This window comes from Stegodyphus dumicola, chromosome 2 (assembly GCF_044657685.1).
Source record: "Stegodyphus dumicola isolate Sdum_Otavi_A_Nest chromosome 2, ASM4465768v1".
In the NCBI taxonomy this organism is placed as follows: domain Eukaryota; kingdom Metazoa; phylum Arthropoda; class Arachnida; order Araneae; family Eresidae; genus Stegodyphus; species Stegodyphus dumicola.
Genome location: NC_140769.1, coordinates 251,962,967 through 251,980,687, shown reverse-complemented (window position 1 = coordinate 251,980,687; position 17,721 = coordinate 251,962,967). Strand labels below are relative to the sequence as shown.

Genomic DNA, 17,721 nt, shown 5'->3' with positions numbered 1-17,721 from the left:
ACAAGAATCCATGTACACAGCAATATGTTTTAACTTCAAAAACATGTACAAATTGCATATTCTAGGCATTGAAGGAATATACGAACTAGGCACACCTCGGTTGAATAAATTTACATAACAACAATAAATTTCAAAGAATACCATGTACACAGCATTCTGTTTAAACTTTAAAAAATATCTACAAATTGCACAATCTAGGCATTGCGCACAAATCAACCAAATAAACTAAATTACAAACAATTCAAGAAACAACAATAACAACAGAAATTCATAGTAAAAAAACAATGAACATAACATTCTACAAAAGAAAAGCAGTAAAATAAAATGCACTTACCATAATGCATTCCGGAATAAAATTTTGCCAGTCACACAACGTCTCTGAACAAAAGTGCCACGATTTTGCTGTATCACCTGTCTTTCTGAAATTCAAAATTTCGAAAGTAACAATAAAAACTTCCTCCAAAATTAACTTACTACACCAAAACCACAATCCAAATCTTAAACTTCGCTGACAGCCACATACTTTGACTGCAAATCCACACAAGAACGATCAGGAACGCCCTTCTTCGAACGAGTTCTCATAGCTGCTCTAACTACGTTTTAAAAGTCCCACAGAAATTCCAGAAATACACTTCAATCCTCATAATCACACCCGGGAACAAAAGACTCATTAACAACTCCAACATTGTACCTTTTAATACTAAATTTACTTTCCACACAATCTCAAATAACACGACCAAAATCTTCCCACCACATCTATCATTGCAACATAGGCCGTTTCAAAACATGCAGGACACGAACCAACGAGCAATTAAACCACTGCAGCAGAAGATTTTTCTATGTCAACAGGGTTGCCATACAACACATAATCGCACCAAAAACCAGCACAGAACACATATTGCCACATTTGGTGATATTAGGACACATATAAGAGTAGAGGCAAAAACTGAATGACTGTAGCAGACAATTTTAAAAAATGTAAATATGTCTAGCAGTAGACAGCTGCATTGTGACTTCTCTAAAATTAATTTTTGACAATCCCAAAACTTTGTATTTGTTAATTTTCTTATTCATCTGTAGGAATTCGGTAGCTAATTTTAACCGGTATTGTTCATTTTGGTGCCATATTTCATATATAAAACAGCCATATTTCTATCAGCCTGTTTAAAATTTAAAGGTGGAAGACATTCCTTGTAAGGTCAGTATTTTATAAAATGAAATGTAAGCTCTAATTTCTGCATCCAGTTGCTTCTCAGTGTAAAATTTTTATTTAAAGATCCATAATTGAAATTGCTTTGATATGCATTATGGCTGATTCAGATAGCTTAAAAAAGTATTACTAAAAATAATAACAACTTTAAAATATTATGTTCCAAATGCTACTCTTTCAAATTAAAACAAAAATCTACAGCTTCAGAATAGCAGTTTTATGCAGCTGTGATGCTATATGAGACAAATGTGCGCTTTTCGACCTATCATTATACTTCTGTCATCTATAATAGTAACTCAAAATAAATACATCAGATTTTTAGAATATGGCAAATAGTTATATATTTTATAAATATTTCTTTTTTACGTATGTGATTTCTAGATTTTTTTAATAATTGGGCAATTTTATATTCATTAAACAAGATAAAAAGCAATATCAATTTTAATATGAAGTCTATATTGTGCAGGGTCCAAAAGGTGAAACTATTGGTGCCCTAGTTCAGCCATTACCAGTTGCACATCTGATATTTCGTGCACCCTCAGAGCAAGCTGGTAAATGCTGGATGGATGCCCTAGAGCTTGCATTGAGGTGCTCATCACTGTTGATGAGGACTATGAGTGGGAAAGAAGTGCCGCCCCCATTTCTTCAAGGAATGCTACCCAGTAGTAGTTCATCTCAAGAGCCCTTACCTTCATGGAAGGAAGTTGACCCTGAACAACACTTTCAGGATCATGGTAAAAGTCTTACTGATTAAAATTTGTATAACGATTTATTTTTATGTGTTAGATATTCATTATTATTATATTTCTGTGCATTCTGTTTTTGTTGTAACTAGCCAATAAATCTATTATATAAAAGTCAAGATATTTACATAGATATAACTTAGAGAAACTCACATTAGTCTTGCATGCATTTGAACAAAAACAATGTAATGCAGCTAGATAGCTTTAGAAAAGTTAAAAGTATTTTAATTGTATGGAAGTATATGTTTGTATGGCTTTGAAAATGTAAAATGCACTGTACTTGAAGCATTGGATGCCTTAGTGGCATTTCTGCATTTAGAATTATTTGAACGAAATTGGCATAGAACTAATCTATTCCTTTCTTTTGTAAACAAGCTGAAAAATGTGTTGACAGTATAAAGTCCGTAATCTGGACTCGTCGGGACTTCGGCGATTACGGATAAGGGTTTTTTCTGAATTATAGATCATCAGTTTAAATATGGTACAATGGCATGCAGAAATTATACAATTAAAAATATGAAACCGTAATTTATGAAATAAAGAGCAATTATGATCTAAAAGGTATCAAAATTTACAAAAAAAGCTTAATATTTATTTGTTTACGTTATTGAACATTTCTTTCGACGCGCGCATGCGTAAAGCATACATTACGCATGGTCGAAATTAGAAAATTGCAACCAGGAAATCATTTGATGTGTATTCGTGATATTTATAATGACGAGGAAATTGATTTAAATCGTATCAAAGATGGAGTACATCGAGATGAAATGCTACACTTAGTAAGGAATTATAAGCCGAAATAAAATAAATACATCTGCCCTGAAGATGAGGATAGTGCTGACAGATCAACTTCCAATTCATTATGTGCCGCGACATCCCTTACATAGATACTGGTGAATCCACAATTTTCAAAGCATGAAAAATTATTCAGAACAAATTATCGCCAACTGCAAATAATGTTAATGCTTCGAATATGGATACCAATGATTTGCCGATGACATTTGACGACCCTTCTACTATAGTGTCTATGACTCAACAGTTAAATTGCCAACAGTTAAACTACAATCATTTACAGGAGAAATTGAACAGTGGCAATGTTTTTGGGAACAGTTTAAATCTTCTATAGATGCCAATCTACAACTTTCTGTTATTGATAAACATGTTTTCCTCAGAGATTATTTAGCTAAATGCCTTGTTGATGGAATTATTATAATAGGAGACACCTATGAAACAACAGAAAAGTTGTTGGAGAAAAGATATGGAAATAAAGATTGAATTCTCCAATCACACTTAGATTACTTAGAACATTTAAATGTTATTCAAGACCCATCTCCTACGTATCTAAATGACCTTTACATAGAATGTAACAGAAGAATTCAAGCTTTAACTGCTCTGGGTGAAAATATTGAAGCATACGGTAGAATCCTAGTGCCAAAAATTATTTGTGCGTTCCTCAATGATATTTGTTGCTGCTGGATTATCTATGCCAAGCGTGAAAAACTAAACGAAGGTAATATTACTAGATTGATACAGCTCTTGGCAGAAGAAGTGGAAGGTGTAGTTGCAGCACAAAGAGTTAAAGGTACGTCTTTTTCTGATCACACCGTAAAGTGCACTGTAGAAAATTTTAATATCAATTCCAAAACAGTAAACAAACGTAAGAAAATTTCGCCATTTTGTTCATTTTGTGATACTACAGGACATTGTCCTCAATATTGTGAAACTGTTACAGACAGTGGCGTAGCTAGGGTGGGGCAAGGGGGGGACATCTGTCCCCGGGCGCAGCATTCAGGGGGCGCCAAATTGATGTTACGAAATTTTAGAATGAAATGCTTTCTGTTCTTGGCACAGAGAAAGAGGCGCAAAATCTTCAGTTGTCCCCGGGCACTGAAAACCCTAGCTACGCCTCTGCTTACAGACTACGATACTCGTGTTCAGAAACTTAAAGCTGTTTTCTGTGTACTAACCGTGGTCATAGAGTTTCAGACTGCCCAAGAAAAAATACTGCATGGTGCACTAAATGCAAGAAAAGGCATCATGTTTCTCTTTGTCCTTATGTCAAAAACAATCAACTGCGGATAACTAACAGTGCTGTAAATCACATAACCTTTCCTAAAACAATTTTCACATATTTGCAAACTGCTCGTGTGTATGTTAATGTCCCCACAGGCATTACTAAATTAACACGCTGCATTTTAGATGGTGGTAGCCAAGCAAGTTTTGTTCACACAAACCTCATTGAAAAACTTGAGTTGTCAGTTCTGCCTCACTTTTAATTCAAGCATTTGAATCTTTTACTTCACAAGAACAACGTAGATGTGTTCAACTGTCACTTTCAAGTTTGTAGAGCAACCAAGCATTTTTGATCTCCGCATTTGAAAGCTCCAATTCCTATACTACACATCCTACTGCTCCACCAGAAATAGTTCACTTTGCTCAGAAGAAAAGATTGAGAACTGCTGATCCACCGGATGACTCTTCACTGCCCATAAAAATACTTATTGGTGGTGATTATTATTGGCAAATTGTTTCCTCAGAAGCTCCAATCAACCTTTCAGAATCTTTTGTTATGGTACTGTTAGTATTTAGATGGGTTCTTAGTGGAGCAAGAACAAATACTCAATTGCTGAGAAGACTTCTGTTCATCAAGTTTGTGTGCAAGTTAAAACTGATTGTTTAAATGATCAGGTACGTCGCTTCTGGGAATTAGACTCCATAGGAATACAAGATGCCCAGAAAAGAAGAATGACTACTTGCGATGAAGAAATGTTATCAGAATTTCACAAAAGTTACAACACTGAAGACAATCGAAGAATTGTGGCTCTGCCTAGAAAACCATTGGTCACACCTTTGCCTACAAATAAAATTATAGCAGAAAACATATTTTATTCTCTTCAAAAAAGACTTGCATCTAGTGATGTGTTAAAGACACAATATGACAAATGCATGCTGAATTACATTGAACAACAGCATGTTGAAGTTTGTTCCATAGATGAATCCAATGAGAAGCCAATATATTACCTTCCTCATCATGCTATAAGAAAGAAAACGCATTCTGAAACTAAGTGGAGAATTGTGTTTAATGCTTCCTCGCATGCTCCAGGAATGACTTCTCTGAACGATATCTTGGAAGCTGGCCCGAATCTTCTTCCTGAAACTATTGGTTGTCTACTAAGATTTCGATTGCATGAATTCGCTGTTACATGTGATGGTAAGCTAGCTTTCTTACAGTTGTCACTACATAAAGAAGATAGGGACGTCAAAAAATTTTTGTGGTACAAATTAAAAGCTGATTCATCTCAACCTACTACTTTTACAGATGAAATAACTGTTTACAGATTTACTCGTTTACCATTTGGCCGTTTACCATTTGGCTCGTTTACCATTTAGAATTGGCTGCAAAACATATCGCAGAATTTCCAATTGCTGCACCAATGATAAATAAACATCTCTATATGGATATGACTTTCTTGCTAGTATGCAAACTGAATCTTGCATTATAATGCTATATCACGAGATCAAGAATTTAATGGCTCTAATGAAATTGCCTATGAATAAATGGGCTACAAACTCTTTGAAACTCAAAGTTGTACTACAAACACATGAAGAATCTGACAAAACAGAAACAACTGTTTTAGGTATTGCCTGGAATACAAATTCTGATAACTTTGAAGAATGCATTCAAGACTTCCCTCTGTGTTTCTACAGACAAACCACTTAGAAAGAGATGGGGAGTCTGCTGCATTGCTAGTTGTTATGATCCCTTAGGACTTTTTTCACCATTTACTATCCTTGGGAAAATCTTATTCCAAGATACATGGATTCTTGAAATCAAGTGGGATGAACTACTACCTGCTAATTTATCAACTTTATGGTATGCAGTTGTAAAAGAACTTGATGACATTTGCTCCCTTCAAATTCTTCAGTGCTTAGGCATTTCATCATATATTCTTTTTGCTATTCATGTGTTTTGTGACACATCTGAACGTGCCTATGGTTCAGTTCTGTGCATTGTTACCTTTAAAGATGACCAATCGAATGTGAATTTAGTGTGTAGTCGCAACAAACTAGCTCCTATAAAGAAAGTTACTTACCTCGTTCGGAGCTGTTGGCAGCTTAGATGGGAGCACAATTGTTGCAATATTTCTGTGCTGAAACAAACATCTGTTCGTCAAATGCAACATTGTAGAGTGATTCTCAAGTTGTTTTAGCGTGGATATGCAGTGACCCCAACAATTGGAAAACTTTTGTTAGCAACAGAGGAACAGAAATTATTTCCTATACTAATCCTTCACAATGGAGACATTGCCCTGGCAAAGACGATCCAGCTTACAAACTTTCTCGAGGTGTTTCACCATCAACACTAAAAAACCTGGAAATTTGGTGGAACGGCTCTCCATGGTTACACAAATCACCAGAATGTTGGCCTCATTCTGATACTATTTCTAAAGATTACAGTCATAACTTAGAGGCAAAGAAAGAAAAAGTTCAGACTCTTCACATCATATCTACTCAACCAATCATAAAGGCTAGAAACTACAGTTCTTACTTTCAATTGTTATGTGTAACATCTTGGATTCTTTGCTTTATTCACAACTGTAGGAAACAAGAAAAGTTAATGGGTGAGTTACATGCCACAGAACTAAATGAAGCTTATATTTATTGGATACAGACCATTCAGAAAGAATCCTTTCCTTCAGAATATGAAGCTCTGTTGACAGGAAAATCACTCTCTAAGAAATCAAGGATAAAAAAATGTAACCCTTTTTTCAAGAACAATGTTATACTTCTTGGTAGTCGACTACAATTTTCTGATTTATCTCATGCTGAAAACATCCCATATTATTGGAAGGTTCTCATCATTTTACAAGCCTACTGATACGCCAAACACATTTACGAATGTATCATCTCAGTGTTCGGATTGTACTTTCTCAGCTTCATTCAGAATATTGGGTATTAAGAGCCAGGCAAGCCATTAAAAAGGTGATAAAGACTTGCCTTCCATGTAAAATACTGAAACAAAAGAGAAGTGAACAGATAGAAGCTCCATTACCAGCTGAGCGAATACAAAAGTAATCTCCTTTCGAAACTACCGGAATTGATTTTGCTGGACCACTCTACATAAAAAATAATAAATCCATTACAAAAGCTTACATTGTCATCTTCACATGTGCTACAACTCGAGCTATCCACTTAGAATTAGTTTCCGATCTGCGTACTGACGTCGTCCTACTTGCATTACAACGTTTTGTCTCTAGACGTTCACTTTCTCATACAGTGTACACTAATAATGCGACAACTTTCTGCGCTGCGGGCAAAGGGCTGAAATTATTGTGGGATACTATATCCTCTGTCAAGGCACAATATTTTTATGCCCACCACAACATCAAATGGAAATTCATTGCCCCACGAGCGGTTTGGTGGGGAGGATGGTGGGAAAGAATGATAGGCTCAATTAAGCGATGCTTTCGGAAAACATTAGGTAATGCTCTTTTGGATGACGCTTGTTTGATCACTGTATTATGTGATATTTAACCGCTCTTAACAGTAGATCAATTGTCCATGAATGCGGAATAAAAGATGATTCTGAGGAAGCTTTAACTCCCTCTCACTTCCTTGTAGGAAAGAAATTAACTACTATACCTTCCAGCCCCACAAATCCTGATACAAATTTAAATCGTATGTGGAAGAATAGTCAACATGTGATGGACTCCTTTTGGAAAAGATGGCAAAAGGAATATCTGATGGACTTGTGTACATTTCATCAAATGCGGAATCCATCTGAATCAAATAAAATCTGGAAAGGAGACATTGTCCTACTACAAGAAAATGTTTGACCTCGCCACACCTGGAAAAAGGCCCGTGTTGAGGAGCTAATCCTTGGCCGCGACAAGAAAGTCCGTACTTGTGTTCTGCGCACCGATGGACATACGTTTACTCGACCTGTGCAGCTGGTCAACCCCCTGGAGGTTGACTGGGTGGGGAGGATGTTGCAGCAAAGCCAGTGAACTATTAAAAATAACATTAGCCTTTTGTGAATGGCATCACTTACGTTTTGCATTCATAAATGTTTTTGCTTGTTCTATACTTTATTTTTATGTTAGTATTTTATGCGTATTTATTTCCTATCTCCTAACATCTTTTATATATATATAATCTGTAGATCTGGATGATGATGTTCATACTGATGATAATAGAGAAGGTGATATAGATGGTATCCATAGTATTCATTCCACAGACTCAGAATCTGATACACGACCTGTAGAAGATGTAGAAACACCTCCTGTAGAAACTCCATATGTTGCTAATGATTATGAAGAATTTGGATTGGTATGTTCCTTGGCATTATTGTTCTTTCATTTGTGATTTCGTCTATCATTACTATTCCTTCATTCTTACTGCAAATACATATCATACTTTCTTTTTTAAGTCTTGGTGTTTAGGTCTTCTTTTCTAAGTAAATAGAATAAAATTTTTCATTTGTTTTCCTTACAAAGTTCCATTGATTTCATTTCTGTTATTAATTTATAGGGATTTTATTTCAATATGTAAACATTTATTATTGATACATTCTGTATGCTGCTGTGAAGTTCTGTGCATCAAAACGCAGTCTGTCGTATCCTTTGGCTATTACATTACCATCTTTGCAACAGATAATTTAAAAATGTCATCCGGTACTCTTCTGTTATCGGGACCGGATTCATAAATGTATGTATGTATGCATGTATTTATGGATGGATGTGTATACACACACACATATATATGCACATGCATTTATGAATTTGGTCCTGATAACAGAAGAGTACCCATCATCCTTAGGTTTTAATGAGCAGATAGAATAGTATGATATTGTGCAACTAAACAACAGTTCAAAAAATAAAATTCTTAAAATTATAGATGTGAATATAAAACAATAGACTCAGATTTTACTATTAAAAACATTCTTATAAAATATTTAGTGTACGTGACATGTAACATTAAAATGCGGGTGTAGGATTACATTTATCAGCCTGATAGTTAGTGAGAGCAATCTGTTATGTTAGAAAAATGTGTAAAGAAAAAATCAGAATTTTTTAAAAATCTTATGTGTATTCATTTACATAACTATGATCATACTGAGTCTTCATTATGTATTTCTAGGTTAAAACCACAAATGATAGTCCTTTGGCATAATCTTATGTCATATTTCTAACATCCAATTGGAAATTTCCAGTATTAATAATGCCGGAGGGAAATGCGAATCATAAAAATAATGAGAAAATTACATTTTTTGAGGTATCTGAAAAAGTTTCTGATGTAATAAGAAATTAAATTCAGGAATTATTCTCCTCCTGCTAGCTGTTACTGCTTCTGGTTGCTGTAACCATACTTAAAACATTTCAGCTCTAATGTATGATGCAATTAAGAAAGCAGTAAATATTGCAAGACTACTTCATTTACATAATGGTCTTATTTTGAAATATTAAGAATTGTCAAGCAGTTATCTGTATTAAATGCCTATAATAATATTGTTGACTTACATTTGAAAAAAAAATTGCAAGTAAATTCTTAAAAAATATATTACAATTATAACAGAAAAATGGAAGTATTTCACAATGAAGTATGTCTAAATATTTTACCATCTTTTTTTTTTTTTTCTGAATTCACAGTTTAGTGCTTTGCACTTACATTATTTTTATTGCTTACAAATAACATTACCTAATGCAACCAAAATACAGTACTGCTGTTGTGTCTTAAACAGAATATGTTGAGTATATATGTATAACTAACTGCCTTTCCATTCCAAAGCTGCTGCTTGGATTTTTTTCTTTTTAACCCTTCATCCAAATGTTTTTCAATTCCAAAATGACAACAATTTATCTGCTTTGTTGCAATCAGTGAACTTTTCAGTGTCGATTGTTAGCAGTTTGTGATTGCACTTGAAATCTTTATGGAAAATCTCTAGATTTTGCAAGAAAACCTTCAAACAAAAATTCTCCCCTTGGTATTTCAGAATACCCAATTCTTAGGTGGGAGGAATTTCAAATAGTGACTTAAACAATAGGTGTGGTCAGTTGCAGAGGGACATGGCAGGACATCTGTCCTTGGGCATAGCATCCAGGAGGCGTCTATTTGATACTATAAAATAGTTTCCATTTTTGGTAAACAGGAGGATGCATAAATTCTTCAGTTGTCTCCTGGGTGCTAAAAACCCTAGCTATGGCTCTTGGTGTCACCTGACAGAAACAACTAAGATTAGGGCGGAATTCGAGTTGTTTCCCCCAATAAACTGTAGCATTTTAATACAGGACTATAATTTGATAATTTTAATGAAGTATCAGAACTGCATTGGAAGTAGGGTAGGAAATTATGTCATTTATTATTTTGATATCGTGAGTGTTAAGTTTCTTGCCTTGAAATGTCATAAAAAATAATCATCAATTGATTTTAAAATGTCTGAGTTTTATTGAATGTTGAGAATCACTATCATGTATAGTTGTGAAAGAAGAAAATATGGAAAGGATTAATTAAAATTTCAAAGACCTATAAATTTTCATACTATATATGGGTTGATTTTCTCTAAAGTGTGTGTTAAAAGAAGGTGTAATTATATACAGTACAAAGTCTTTAATCCGGACTCGTCGGGACTTTGGCGATTCCAGATTAGGGTTTTTTCCGGATTATAGATCATCAATTTAAATCTGGTAAGATGGCATACAGAAATTATAAAATTAAAAATATGAAACCATAATTTATGAAATAAAGAGCAATTATGATCTAAAGGGTATCAAAATGTACAAAAAAAAAGCTTAATATTTATTTGTTTACTTTATTAAACATTTCTTTCAATGTAAGTTGTTTAAGTTGCTTCGTTTTATGTGCTAATACTTTCTCTTTAATATGTCAATCGAAATTTTTTCGTTTTCACTAACCTTTCTGTCACTTTCTTTATGCCTTTATCCATTTTTTGCAGCAATTCTACTTTTTGTTTGATGGACATCGAAACATGCTTTTGCTTTGTAGATCCTTTGGCAGCTCCAGAATCGGAAAATCTTTTTGACATAATCGAAAGTTCAAGCTTACTTTTTATAAAATTGCTCTAACAGTCTGCAAAAAATAATAAGCCGGATCCAATTAGAAGATTAAGGAACAACTCAATCTGCAACATTAACTGAAATAGACAATTGGATAATTTTAGCCTAGTTTATGCCGCCCGTTATACATTAAACACACATGCATAAACATATTATGCGCATGCATAAAGGTATTATGCACATGCATAAACGCATATGTGCATGCGTAGCATTTACGTATGCGCAGAAAGTTTGTAAGTTTGAGGTCCGGATTAAAGACTTTGTACTGTATATGATGTTACTTTTAACATATCTCAAAAGGCTTTAAAAGCAACTCTGAAATCAGAAATGCTGAAAAATGTGTTATTTTGCATAAAAGAGGAAATTCTATATTTCTGAAGTCTGTAATGTTCGTTAAAGATTTGTTTACCTTTTAAATCAGTAGATTGTTTGTGTATTGAAAAGCTTTATTAATGAAAGCTGCCTATGACTGTAAATATTTTCTGCTTTTATTTTGTGTGGCTTTCCCCCGTCCCTTCACACATTAAATGGGTCTTTCCTTGATTAAAACTGTTCTCCCCTCCTCAAAAATGTGGAATTATATGGAATTTATGAAAATCGGAAAAAAATCTTCTGAGGAGATCTTAAAAAATTAATTATTGAAGCTCACGAAAATGAGACGTTCAGAAAAATTTCAGATTTGAAATTCATTTACTACATAGTTGACGTATGTAGTAAATTTAGTGTAAAGCAATTGGGGAAAAATTCAGAACAAAATGATGAAATGTTATTTTGATATTTTTCTTCTCATAGGCTGGTGATGCTGGGCAGACGGAAGAAGTAGCTGAAGAAAATAAATCCCTGATATGGACACTAGTGAAACAGGTAGTTTTTTATTTTAGTAAAATGTAGACATAATGTATCATCAGTTACTAAATTTTATTATTTAATAATTATTATTTTTAATCTAAATTTTCAACTCGGAATATTGAAATTTACTGTATGTATACATCCCTCCCATCCTCTAAACAGATTTCCAGTTTTCTTTACATTATCATTCTGAAAATTAACATAGAATGCAAACTGCAATTAAAAGTGCATTGTTATTATTATGTAATTATTATAACTGCATGTTTTATAGTTTCCATATTGATTATAACTATTCTTAAATAAGCCAAAACATATTCAAAATAACAAATCCATGCTTGAGTGTATTTTCACATGTATGTAATGCAAAATTTTACTTATATGCTATTTTTTTAATAATTTTTAGGTAACTCTTTTAATCTTAATGTCACTATTGTGCTGATTTTTAGTTATTGTCTTATATATTCAGGGAAATAACAGAAATGATGATTTATGTTTTAAAAGTTTGAAATGAAACAAAATCTGTAATAATTCATTTTAAAATCTATTAAATTATATTTTTTAAAATAAAGAATGAATTTTGATGAAGATCTAAACTAATTTAATATTTCAAATTTTCTGAAGCTCATTATAGTTGTGGCTGGGTTTAATAACACTAAAAATATTCTTACTGGAAATTTTAGATTCGCATATTATTTAAATAAAATGTGCAAATCATTTTGAAAAAAGTTATGTATCTTAAAATTAGTAAAGAAATAACCTTGTAATTTGGCATAGATTTAGAGAAATCTATGTATTATAGACAAAACAATCTTCTATTTGGCATAGATTTTGTCTAAATCTATGCCAAATACAAGATTGTTTCTTTACTAATTTTCACAGCAAGTGAATATTTGAACTCTTTGGAAAGATTTCATCGAATTCATATTCAGTATTGATAATTTCAAAGCAGAAACTGATTAAATATAATTAAACTATAAATAAATTACTACTTAGTTTGCAGAAGTACTCTATGCAACATTTTCATTCTTTAGTATATTCAGTAACGCACAAAAAAATATCTTTGCAGCATCATACAGTTTTAGTCTGATCTAAAGTCTTTCTTTCTCATGCCATATTATTAGAATTTTGCTGTGCATAGATTTTAAAAATTTCCTTGTTTGCTGTTTTATGTCTGTAACAGTTTTTGATTTACGTTAAAAAAATTGGTTTAGTTCTTTATTAAGCTGTTTTATTGAAGCTCTTCATTTTTACCAGTAAATGAGTTGGAAGTAAAGGGTTTTTTCATAAAAGCTCCTTTTTCTTTTTACTTCTCATCTTTCTGTTTTTTATTCTGTTAATATGTTTTTTAAAATAATATTTTTCATACTTTGTATTATTTTATGAATTAATTCCTTTCAGTTTTATACTAAAACTAGAATTTTCATATATTACATAAGAAAACCTGTCTAGATATTTTACCTAACAAAATTAGTAATAATGTTAGTGATGTGTAAATTACATTGTTATATGTCTCATATTCTTAATCACTTTCTTCAATTGTTGAAATCCTTATGATTTCATTTCCTTTCTATAATGTAGGTTAGGCCAGGCATGGATTTATCCAAAGTTGTCCTTCCAACATTTATTTTGGAACCTCGTTCATTTTTGGATAAGTTGTCAGATTATTATTACCATTGTGATATTCTCTCCAGGTAAGACAAATTTGTTCGCAAATTTAATTATTTAGGATGCCTACAACAATTTTTATAAGCTTAATTGTTTTGCATGTCTCATATAGATAAACCTGAATGTTTTCCTTTTTTTTTAAATATAAACATTAATTTATGTTTGCAGAATATAAATTGTTTTACTCTTTTTATAATTTTGTGTCAGTTCTTGCTCATTTGATTATATTATTGATTATATTATCAATCTCTTTTGCAGTATGGTATATTCAGAAAATATTTGAATAGGTTTTGATTGTTTGTACTCATTGCCATGCTTTTTACATATTTTTTGGTATACCTGCATGTTTAAAGTGTATGTAGATCTGCATGCTGTAGTTTCACTAATTGGTTATTTATCCCAGTCCTACTGCATTTTGTCTCCCACCAATAAAATTTCTTGTTTCTTATAAAATGCTTTTTAATTTATTATTATTTATGAATAAAACATTATGAGGGTAAAGCTGGCAAACAACATTTTTCGATGACCCAAAAAAATTGAACATCAGTTGGCATGAAAATGCAGATGAATCAGTACCAATGTTTGAATTGATAATTGAAACTGAAAAACTTGATGGTACTTGATACTGGTTATTTATGCGAGACTGAAAAAACTAATATTTGAATATGTATTATTTACTTTCTTATTATTACATATGTATTACTATTATGTAGCTTGCACTAATTTCTGTTTAAAAATAACAAAAAATTACTATAGCTAATGAATTGCTTACATTAATTTTATCTAATACTTTCAGTGCTGTTCTTGAAGATGATCCATTTACAAGAATGAAACTGGTAACAAAATTCTACCTGTCTGGATTTTACAAAAAACCAAAGGGTTTAAAAAAGCCATATAATCCTATTCTTGGTGAAATGTTTCGTTGCTTTTGGAAGCACAGAGATTCTGATCAGAGGACATTTTATGTTGCAGAGCAGGTAATTTCGCAGATAACGAACTTGTTGATAGTGTAGAAAATTAATTATTGCTGTTGCATACAGTGCTTCACTGTGTATACAGTGGAAGAAGTATTAAAGTGAAGCTCTTTTCCAAAAAGTAGTAATACATATTCATTTGTTACTGAAATTTTTGCATCAATTAATATAAAGCCCATTGTTCATTGGGAAATGTACCTTCAGTGTGTACCTTTTTGATATTTTGAAAGAAGAATAAATTTAAAAGTAGAATATGATGCCTCCCATTTTATATAAGCTGCTGCCAGAAATTTTTATTCCAAAATATATGCTTTTTTTAAATTCATTATTAAATTGTTCTAAAAAATGTGTTAACACCTTCTGTATCTGTTAAAGGGGAATATCCTCAATGAAGGTTTAATTGTATTGATATATTGTAATACAGAACTATGATTTTTCATATGTTTTTTAATGTGTGTATTAATATCCTATATGAGTTTGCTGTTGAAAATTTATATAATTACTGCTATATCTTTATTTCAAGGTATCTCATCATCCTCCTGTATCTGCATTCTATGTTAGCAATCGTCAAGATGGTTTCTGCATACGAGGCAGCATATTGGCAAAATCAAAATTTTATGGTAAGTTTAACAATAGAAGCATGCAATAGTTTTATATCATAATTTTATGATTTAAATTTTTTTAATCTGTTTTTATTGTTTACATGAACTGTTGCTATTTGGAAGTTTTAAATATTTAATCATTCAATAAAAAATCATTCTCATTTTAAACTTATATTATATATGAACATGTATAAATGTATTAACCCCTTAACTGCCGCGGGCGTATATATACGCTTTGCTCAGCCGATGCGTTAACTGCCCCAAATGCGCAGCCGATGCGTTAACTTTGCGAATAATTTTAGGTGTAGCAGCAAAGCAAATGATAGCAGTTTGGAAGGACGTATATATACGCCTGGGGCAGTTAACGCATCGGCTGAGCAAGGCGTATATATACGTCCGTGGCAGTTAAGGGGTTAAAATAATGCCATTTTTAATAAAAGTAAATATTTATTTCAATAAATATATTCTGAATTGATTGTACTTATATATATATATATATATATATATATATATAATGTCAGATGCTTGGATGTATTATTTTATAGAGTTATTTAATAAAGAGTATAATAATTTCTATAAACTCAAATGAATGATTTCTTCATACATTATGCTTAGACTAAAAAAGTGTAAGTAAGTCAACTAGCTAGTTGTTAAGATGTATAATGGAATTTTAGATAATATTTTTTTTAATTTTTAAAATTTTTTTGTAATTATTTATTTATTTTAATTAACAAATGTCTTTTGCATCTTCAAATCTTTAAAATCAGTTAAATATTTGAAAGATTGCTTCATCTGGTAAGTCACAGAGTAAAAAAAAAAAATTGATGTATATTTAATCTTTACATTTATAATGCTAATGAAATTAAAGTCTTTATTTAGTGCTATAAATTGTTTTCCAGGAAAAAATGATTAAAAAACTAAATAAGCTTTCTTAAACTTAAACTATGTTAGTGACTAAAATTTTAATTTCTTTTTCTGTTTTATTTTTAAAAAAAATTACATATATATATACATATTTAAAAGGAAAAAATAAAAATTAATATATATATACAATCTTTTGCAAAAAAATAGAAACAACATGAAGGAAGTGGTTGTTTTTGATGAAATTGAATGTGTGTATAGCTCATACACAGGTAATAAAATAATTTAAAAATCAAGGTTATAATACCTGTTCACGGCTTACAGTCACCCACTGAGTGTTCAAATTAGTAGTTGGTCGAATCTCCCCTGGCAGCAATGCATGTTTGAATTCATCAATGCAAGGAGTGGTAGAGGTTCCTAATGTCATTCTACGACACATTCTGCCATGCATTCATCAGTTGTTGCTCCTGATCTGCGATATTTTTTGGTGCCTGAATCTGGCGGCCTACCATGCCCTAGACATACTCGATTGGTGAAAGGTCTGGTGACCTTGCTGGTCAAGGAAGAGTATCAACCACAAAGAGACAGTCCAGAGATATGCGAGCAGTATGTGGCCTGGCATTATCTTGTTGGAAAATGGCCCCAGGATGAGGTGCCATGAAGGGTAATGCAACCGGCCACAAGATGGTATCAACATATCATTAAGCTGTTAAAGATGTACGGAGGATGACTAAAGATGACCTGCTGTCATAACACATAGCGCTTCACACCATCACACCAGGGCTTATGGCTGTATGCTTTTGTAAAACAAAGGCTGGCCCCGTTCTCTCCCGACACGAACACGATGGTCATCTGCTTCAAGAGTGAAGCGGTGTTCATCACTGAACACTATAGGGTGCCAGTCTGATGGCAGCCATAATGATTGGCTGCGACACCACTTTAGACAACTCCGTCAATGTTGTGTGGTCAAATGCAAACGTCTTAAAGGCCTCTGTGACCGTAACCTCTCCTCAGACAAGCACCATGAGATGGTGGACAGTATCACAGGAGGTATACACGTGGCTGTATTGTGTTGAATAGTCAACAATGATACTGTTGGGGGCTGTTCGGGCCTGGCGAACAGCAGTCATCCTATCTTGCCTCACATTTGTTTCCTTGGCTTTTCAGAGGCTTCTTTTCGTCAGCAATTTCCTTGTAGCACCCATTGCTGCTAACATCTTTGCACAGCAGTGTCTGTACTTTGCAGGTGGTAGCCTATTGCTCGATATGACCACCAGCTTCATGCAACCCTGCAATGCGACCACATTCGAAGTCATTTAGTTGTCTGTAAGGTCTTCGATATTATCGTGATGGCGTCTTCTTTACGGAATTACAATGGCAGCAAGAAAAAAAGGTACATTTTCCGCCTCTTTTACTGGTTTTATACTTTGTGAATTGCGCATAAGAAATGCGCACTATGATCGCAATTCCTGTTCATTTGCTTTGAAACTTCGATCATTTGCAGGCTCGATCAAGATGTTTTTGCATACTAAATTTTGTCACGATCACAAAAGCCCTTCTTGGTGCTTCGATTTTTTTGCAAAAGAGTGTATATACTGAGAATTGTATAGTTTTAGTTATGAATGATTAAGATTTATTTCTTCAATATATATGTAATATTTATGAACTATAAATTTCTTAAAAATTAGAAGTATTTTTTTCAGTCATAAAATCATTTAGTGCAATAAATTGTGCATTTGAACA

The 17,721-nt window shown here is 32.7% G+C and overlaps 1 protein-coding gene across 12 annotated transcripts in view; it reads left to right on the top strand.

Moving 5' to 3' along the window:
• Positions 1-17,721, top strand: part of Orp8 (Oxysterol-binding protein-related protein 8) — a 298,051-nt gene that overhangs the window by 243,992 nt on the left and 36,338 nt on the right. For all 12 annotated transcript variants that reach the window (XM_085812018.1, XM_085812020.1, XM_085812025.1 and 9 more), the window contains 6 exons: positions 1,677-1,944; positions 8,117-8,283; positions 11,820-11,891; positions 13,455-13,567; positions 14,338-14,518; positions 15,039-15,135. In XM_085812018.1, coding sequence (XP_085668144.1) covers positions 1,677-1,944; positions 8,117-8,283; positions 11,820-11,891; positions 13,455-13,567; positions 14,338-14,518; positions 15,039-15,135 — 898 coding nt within the window. The remainder of the gene's footprint in view (positions 1-1,676; positions 1,945-8,116; positions 8,284-11,819; positions 11,892-13,454; positions 13,568-14,337; positions 14,519-15,038; positions 15,136-17,721) is intronic.